The sequence below is a fragment of the Nicotiana tabacum genome, chromosome 10 (assembly GCF_000715075.1).
Source record: "Nicotiana tabacum cultivar K326 chromosome 10, ASM71507v2, whole genome shotgun sequence".
Classification (NCBI taxonomy): Eukaryota; Viridiplantae; Streptophyta; class Magnoliopsida; order Solanales; family Solanaceae; genus Nicotiana; species Nicotiana tabacum.
This window is the reverse complement of record NC_134089.1, coordinates 132445067-132453917: the sequence shown is the minus strand read 5'-3', so window position 1 is coordinate 132453917 and position 8851 is coordinate 132445067. Positions and strand designations below refer to the sequence as shown.

Below are 8851 nucleotides of genomic sequence, written 5' to 3'. Positions count from 1 at the left end.
TTTGGGTTCCTGTATATTTTGCTAGAGATGTACATTGCGGAATTATAATGTCCAGTATTTTATACAGGATGTTCACAAACCAGATTTTTTACACAAAGTTTGTTGATTTAACTCTCTCAATTAATGATTTAATCTGTGTTATTGTCTAATTTTCTTAATGCGTTAATCTATGCTAAATTGTATTAAATATCTTCTTTTCTGTAATTTAGATCGTAACTAATAAAATCTACATTGTTTAAAACACCTATAAATAATATAGAATGCTTCAGAACATAACGCCAGTATAATTTGCTGGACTTTTCTAAATTAATATGTAAAACTTAGATACTTCCAGTATATTATACTGGAAGTTTGTGTGACTCCAGTAACTCCATTATAATAAGCTGAAATTTGCTTAATTTATATGAAAAACTCAACTATTTCCAGCTTATTATACTGGAGTTATATTTTTTAACAGTATAACATCTAAATATCTAATTATTTGGGTTCCTGTATATTTTGTTGGAGATGTACCTTGCGAAATTATAATGTCCAGTATTTTATACAGGATGTTCACAAAAAAGATATTTTACCCAAAGTTTGTTGATTTAACTATTATTGTATTTCTTATTTTAGTTGCTTACTGATAATTATACTGGAAAATCTAATTATAAAGCTATATAGGCCAGTATATTATAATAGAGATAGGTAAGACAGTTTCTAATTTGTATCTACTATATAGGTAAGACAGATTCTAATTTGTATCTACTATACTTTGCTCGAATTATAACTGCAGCTTATTATTTGGTTTCATTAAATATAGGATGCATACAAATTTCTTGCTTATCGCATTCGATGGCAAATTGACTGCAGATTTCAAGTACTTAGATCATAAAACAAAGCTTCTCCTTATAAATGATGGGACTTCGTTTGAAGAATTCATGAGTAAAATTTTTGAAGTTATGGAGTTCAACAACAACAAGTTTGAAGCAAAAGTATGGTTTAATATCAACCTAGGTACTGCTAAGGGAATACAAAAGACAAAAGATGAAGATCTTAGCTTGTGTATGATGTTTTTAAAAAATGATCCATACTATAAAGGTTCCAAATTTGTTGTTGAAATATCAGAAATACTAGATCAACAACCAGAAGGTAGTGCAATAATGGAAATTGACAATCATCAATTATTGCACAGAAACACATATGTTCCGGAAGAGCAAGTAATGCTGATATCGGAAGTAGCAGAAGAGCAGGAGATGCCAATTTATACATTACAATGCAAAATAAAATTGTAATTCTTGTGGAATATCAAGAGATTGAATCACTAGATACTATTGAAGGAAGAAAAAGGAAAGCAAAAGGAAAGGCAAAAGAATCCCCATCAATAATACTAAAGGAAAATGTATCATTGGATGATGTAAATCTTGGGTCAGTTTTTCAAGACAAAAATGCTATGATTAGATGTTTTTGCTTAGCTGCTATAAAGGAGCACTTTGAGTTTTATGTTAAGAGGTCAAGTAACACAAGATATTCTTTGGTATGTGCTGATGAAAAGTGTGGTTGGACTGTTTGAGGTTCAAGAATTAAACAATCAACACTTTTTAAAATAGTTAAATTTCAGAGAACACATGAGTGCTCGGTTGATATTAGAAAATCACATCAAAGACAAGCAACTTCTAATGTGATTAGAGATTATATGATTGACAACTTAAGGGACATAGCTACTGAAGTAAAGCCTAAGTTTGTCATTTCAGAAATGAAAAGAGCACATAGAATAGATGTTGGTTATGGAAAAGCATGACATGCTATTCAAAAAAGATTATCTTTATTAAGAGGAACAACTGAACAGAATTATGAGCAGCTGGCATCATATTTGTATATGATCGAACAAATAAATCCAGGATCATATACTAATATTTAGAGAGATGCAGAAAACAGGTAATTTCTTATGTTTGTGTATAAAATAGAGGCCTTCAAAATTTAGTAATAAATTTTGTTCAGTATATTATACTGAATTCTCGTGTGAATGTTTGTCCTCCAGTATGTTATACGAGATATTTTACGGGATGTTTGCCTTGTGTAAGCTTTCTCTCCAGTATATTGTACGGGATATCTGCCTTGTGTAAGCTTTTATGGGATGTACTCTAGTATATTTTACGGGATGTCTGCCTTGTTTAAGTTTTCTGTCCAGTATATTATACTGGATGAGTTCTGTTTAACCTAGAAGTTTGTTTTATTTGTTATTACTTTTTTGAGTGATTATTCGTCTTCTTTTTTATTATGATCTTTAATCCATTATATAATATTTGAGTTGTGTTTGATTTCAGTATATTTTAATGGAAGTCTGTCGTCTTTAAGCTTTTTGTGTAGTATGTTATTAGTATTCAACTTGTCATATGGTATAACTGAAAGTTATTTACTTTTCAATTGAACAGGTTTGTCTACATGTTTTTCATATATGGGGCATCAATTTCTGGGTGGAAGTATTGTAGACCACTTATTGCAGTTGATGGAACATTTCTAAAAAATAAATATAGAGGTGTTCTGTTAGTGGCTGTTACAAAAGATGCAAATAACCAAATTTTCTCTATAGCATTTGGGGTAGCGGATTCAGAGAATAACGAATCATATGAATGGTATTTCAGAGAATTAAGAAAAGCAATTGGGATTCGTAAGGATTTAATGTTTTTGTCAGATCGACACAAGGCCATTGCAAATGGTATTGCAAAAGTTTTCCCTGAGTGCTACCATGGTATTTGCATATATCATTTAGAAAAGAATCTAAAGCAAAGAAGAGTGAGAAATACTGTACTAAACCTTTTTTAAAGTGCTGCAAGAGTATACCTTCAATCAGAATTTGATGACTTCATGTCCCAAATAGCTGTTGTTGATAAGAAAATATTTAATTATTTGGTGGAGGAACCACCAGGAAGGTGCATTGTCCGAGAAGACGATATGATATGTTAACAACAAATATTGTTGAGTCAGTGAATAATGTATTGAGACGTGCAAGAGAATTGCCACTTTTAACAATGATGGATTTCATACAAGAAAAGTTGCAAAGCTGGTTCTATGAAAGAAGGACAACTGCAGAAGGAATATTCCGTGAGATATCAAATTGGGCAGAAGCAACATTGGAAGAAAAAAGTAAACTAGCTTTTACATTTAGAGTATTGCCCATTGATCGACTCAAATTCAATGTGAAAGAAGGGGGTATGGAATTTATTGTTGATCTAGACAAAAGAACATGTGATTGTTGTCAATTTCAGCTAGATGAAATACCATGTGAACATGCAATTGCTGCAACTGACAGTATATATCAAAAGAAATCGGCCTTTTGCTCAGCCTATTATTCAAGGGACTTTTGGTTGAAAACATATGAAGGGCACGTAAATTCTATAGGTGATTCATCGACATGGGTTATACCAAAAACTATTAAATCAGAAATCACTAAGCCTCCAGATGAAAAAGTAATGCTAGGAAGAAGACAGAAGAATCGACATGTTTTCGGTACAAAATTCAAGAAGGAATCAAGATGTGGTCGCTGCAAACAATATGGGCATAACAGAACAAATTGCACAAATTCTGCTGTAGTTCATCCTTATGCAAGAAAATACAGGAAAAAAAATGATTGATTATATACAATAAGGTTACATTGTGTGATATGAAAAAGTGATTGTAATCCCGAATAATTTGTTTGGTATTCTTATTTTTCGAAATATTATTACTGGACATATAATTTCGGAACATATACCTCCAACAAACTATACATGAACATAATTTTAAATTATTTAATTCCAGTAAATTATTCTAATTACCAATTTTGCATTATTTTACACTTCTTCATTATAATATATTGGCTTATATCCCTTCATAAGTAGAATTTCCAGAATATTTTATATGGACTAACCAAAATTGGTCAAATTTAGCATAAAAAATTCTGGATTTTTCAAGTCCAGTATTAAATACGGGACATAGTAGTTTAAAAATATATAACTGCAGTGTCATATATAGGAATTAAAAGATTAAATTATTTAATTCCACTAAATTGTACTAGATACCAAGTTTCTACTATTTTCCAGTTCTCCACTATAATATACTGCTTATATTCCTTTATAATTAGCATTTCAGTATATTTTATAGGGAGTAACCAAAATTGGACGAATTTAGGATAAAAAAATCTGGATTATTCAAATCCAGTATTAAATACAGGATATAATGTTGAAACAACATCTAACTCCAGTGTAATATACAGGAAACAAAATAATTAATTATTTAATTCCAGTAAATTGTTCTAGACCCCAAATTACCAATATTTTCCGATTCTCCATTATAATGTACTGGCTTATATCCCTTCATAAGTAGCATTTTAAGCATATTTTATAGGGAGTAACCAAAATTGGACGAATTTAGGATAAAAGAATCTGGATTATTCAAGTCCAGTATGAAATACAGGATATCATGTTTTAATAAACTATAACTCCAGTGTAATATACAGGAAACAAAATAATTAATTATTTAATTCTAGTAAATTATTCTAGATACCAAGTTTTCAATATTTTCCGATTCTCCATTAAATGTACTGGCTTATATCCCTTTATAAGTAGCATTTCCAGCATATTTTATAGGGAGTAACCAAAATTGGACGAATTTAGGATAAAACAATCTGGATTATTCAAGTCCAGTATGAAATACGGGATATCATGTTTTAATAAACGTATAACTCCAGTGTAATATGCAGGAAATAAAATATTTAATTATTTAATTCCAGTAAATTGTACTAGATACCAAGTTTCCAATATTTTCCGATTCTCCATTATAATGTACATGCTTATATCCCTTCATAAGTAGAATTTCCAGCATATTTTATAGGGAGTAACCAAAATTGGACGAATTTAGGATAAAAGAATCTGGATTATTCAAGTATCGTATTAAATACAGGATATCATGTTTTAATAAACTATAAATCCAGTGTTATATACAGGAAACGAAATAATTAATTATTTAATTCCGGTAAATTGTTCTAGATACCAAGTTTCCAATATTTTTCGATTCTCCATTATAATGTACTGGCTTATATCCCTTCATAAGTAGCATTTCCAGCATATTTTATAGGGAGTAACCAAAATTGGACGAATTTAGGATAAAAGAATCTGGATTATTCAAGTCCCGTATTAAATACAGGATATCATGTTTTAATAAACTATAACTTCAGTGTTGTCATGACCCAAATCCCGGTCGTGATGGCGCCCAGTACACTACTAGGCAAGCCCGACCATTATTCAACACTTAACCCAATTTATCAAAAATAGTGGAAAAAAATATCAATTAAGCAAGATTAAAGTACTGAAGATTTTAACAAAATACACAATATAATCTCACTAGGACCCGGTGTCACGAATTTGAGCCTCTAGAATACAGAATATCATCCTAATACATGGTATATCCAAAGTCTGATAATGCGGAAATAAAGAGATAGGATAGAAGGGAGAAGATCAATGGCTGCGAACGCCGTGCAGCTACCTCGATACTCCCAGAGGCTGGATCTGCTGATCAACTGGATCTACTGAGCCTGAGACTGCCCTGGATCTGCACACAAGGTGCAGGGAGTAAAGTGAGTACTCCGACCCAGTGAGTAATAAAAGTAACTACAGTCCGAAGATAAGAAAATCCAGTAAATACACAAAGTAAGCTAAAATCCAAATATACAGCAACATATGGAACTGAGCAGCTAAACACCAGTATAAATACAAATACATGAATGCAATGCAATGCATATGATGGTACATTCCAGTACCCACTGCGGCGTGCAGCCCGAGCCATCCATATTTATTTATCGTCGACGGCGCTCACTGGGGGTGTGTACAGACTCCGGAGGGGCTCCTACAGCCCAAGCACAATATCTTGGTCAGTCATTGTTACCTGACCGGTCAGCCATTGTTACCTGACCAATTTATATCATACAGTGCCATTGTTACCATTGTTCAAGTATATCATCCAGTGTCATTGTTACCACTATTTCAAGTATATCACACAGTGTCATTGTTACCACTGTTTCAAGTATATCACACAGTGTCATTGTTACCACTGTTTCAAGTATATCACACAGTGTCATTGTTACCACTATTTCAAGTCACTTTATAATCAGTCCAGAAAATAATATAATAAGCCCCTTGGGCATTTACAAAACAGAAGTTCCCAGCCCGGAATACATTTAAAAATATCATTTAAGTTTTCAACACTTAGAATTATGGCTGAGTTTGCAAAACAGCATTTAAAACCTTGGACTGAAATTAAATGATATGAAATCATGCTAAGCAGTAATATCAATCCTCGAAGGATTTTACAAATCGGCACAAGGCCCCAAACATGGCATCAAGCCCAGTAATATCAATGAAGTATGTGTATCAATCACCAGTTTAGTATAAACATCACACGGGATGGACCAAGTCACAATCCCCAATAGTATCCGACCCCGCACTTGCCATGGAGTGCGTGTCACGCCTCAATATAGCATTACGATGTGAAAGTCCGGGGTTTCAAACCCTCAGAACAGCATTTACATCTATTACTCACCTCTAACCGGCCGTAGACTAGTCCGCAATGCCCTTTCCTCTTGAATCGACCTCTTCGCGCGTCGAATCTAGTCAAAACCACAACGAATACGTTACAATAGGCTAAGGGAATATAACCCAATCGAAAAGACTCGAAAAATGTCGAAAGGTCCCGAAATTAGCAAAACCCGAGCCCCGGGCCTACATCTCGAAATTCAGAAATTTTTACATCAATACGACCCTTATCTCTCCACGAGTCTATACATACCAAATTCACAAAAATCGGAGTTCATTTGACCCCTCAAATCACCATTTAATTCTCTTAAGTTTCAAGCCCTAAACCACCATTTTTGTCCATAAATTACTTGAGTTTTCAGCTCTAATCCATGTATTTAATTTGGAAATAAGTAGAAACAACTCACCTTTGATGTTTGATGAAATCCCCCTTGAAATTCTCTCCAAAATAATCCAAGCCAAATGAAAGCAATGAAAGAAATAAGCCAAATCCGTGTTTAAAAGAATCTGCCCATCCTTCGTCGAGTTGTACCTTGCACTTGTGCTATACAAGTTGTACATCCTATTAAAATTGTTCCTTGTCGGACACCTTCTGTTTAAACACCCATAACGTCTTGTATAAATATCCAAATGACAAACGTTTGGAAGATTTAGAGAATAGACTCAAAGATCTTTAATTTGATAGGTTGTACACCATATAACTCTTTATATATCCCGATATATGAGCTTCTAAATCGGCTCCATGAAATCAGAAAATTTCTGGAGAAACTGCTCCACCAGTCATCTTCAATCAACCATAACTTTCTCTACAAATGTCCAAATTACGATTTCGTTAGCTTTCTGGAAACTAGATACGAAGGGCTACAACTTTTATTTTTGAATCATCTCAAAATTCCTTGTAGATCAAAAGATATAGGTCTCCGAAGTACGCTCCACGACTGCACATTGCTGTCCAAAGACAGCTTAGCAGCAGAAATTGCAGCAGCTTTTATTTTCACTAAAAAGGCTCTAACTCCATCATACAAACTCGGAATTAGACGATTCATGTTCCTATGAGTCTCAAATAATAATACGAACACAACCCTTCAATCAAAACTCAATTCGGAGCTCGTTTGCCCAGTTCAATACCCATTTCGCTCGTTAAACAATTAACTCACATTTCACGTCAAAAACCCAATCGCGACTTGATGAACTTAAACCAAAATTTTCATATCAGTCCTATAATTCATGATTTAAATTTTGGAAGTCTCGAAATCAAATTTGGATCTCTAGAACTAAAATGGACCCTTGGATCATTACATGCTTATGCTCAAAACGGCAAAAATCTTCCAAAAACTCTTCCAAAACTTATCCGAGCCTCATGGGACCCCGACCAAAAATGCCAACATAATTCATAACATCATTAAAACTTGCTCAAATCATCAAAACACCTCAAACAACATCAAATTACCCAAAACTCATCGAATTCAAGCCTAAGTTTCCAAAAACTTTCGAAAATACACTTTCAATCAAAAACCCGACCAAACGATGTCTGAATGACCTGAAATTTTGCACACACATCACAAATGACATAACAAAGCTACCGAAATTCTCGGAATTCCATTCTGACTCCCCGATCAAAATCTCACCTATCAACCGGAATTCGCCAAAATACTAACTTCGCTAATTCAAGCCTAATTCTACATCGGACCTCCAAAATTACTTCTGATCACACTCCTAAGTCACAAATCATCCCCCGAAGTTAACCGAATCATCGGAATTCAAATCCGATCCCTCTAACACATAAGTCAACGTTCGGTTGACTTTTCCAACTTAAACCTCCTTAAAAGAGACTAAGTGTCTCAAACCTTACCAAAATCATTCCGGAATGACTTCAAATTTTGCACACAAGTCACATTAGACATTACGGACTTGCCCCATCTTTCGGAGCCGCATTCCGACCCCGATATCAAAATTTCCACTTCCGGTTGAATTTTCTCAAAAAACCTTCAAATTTCTATATTTAGCCAAATGACTTCAAAATGACCTCCGGACATCCGAATTCACTTCCGATCGAGCTCCCAACTCCAGAATCACCATACGGATCTATTCCCAAACTCGGAATCCCAAACGGACATCTATAACACTGAAATGCTTTCCAACCCAAATTTATGAAATTCTTCTAAAGTACTAACTTTCACAATATACGCCGAAATGCTCACAGGTTACCCAAAACCAAATCCAGACATACGTCCAAGTTCGAAATCATCATACGAACATGCTGGAACTTTCAGATCCCAATTCCGAGGTCGTTTACTCAAAAT

At 33.9% G+C, this 8851-nt stretch overlaps 1 protein-coding gene across 1 annotated transcript; it reads left to right on the top strand.

Moving 5' to 3' along the window:
• Positions 1 to 3014: 3014 nt before the first annotated feature.
• On the top strand, positions 3015 to 3614 carry LOC142165389 (uncharacterized). Its single transcript, XM_075223955.1, has one exon. The coding sequence runs from the start codon at positions 3015 to 3017 to the stop codon at positions 3612 to 3614; it is 600 nt and encodes a 199-aa protein (XP_075080056.1).
• Positions 3615 to 8851: the final 5237 nt, after the last annotated feature.

What these genes read in the sequence shown, in the direction of transcription:
- LOC142165389 (XM_075223955.1), top strand. Translation starts at nt 3,015, where the DNA reads ATGGATTTCATACAAGAAAAGTTGCAAAGCTGGTTCTATGAAAGAAGG.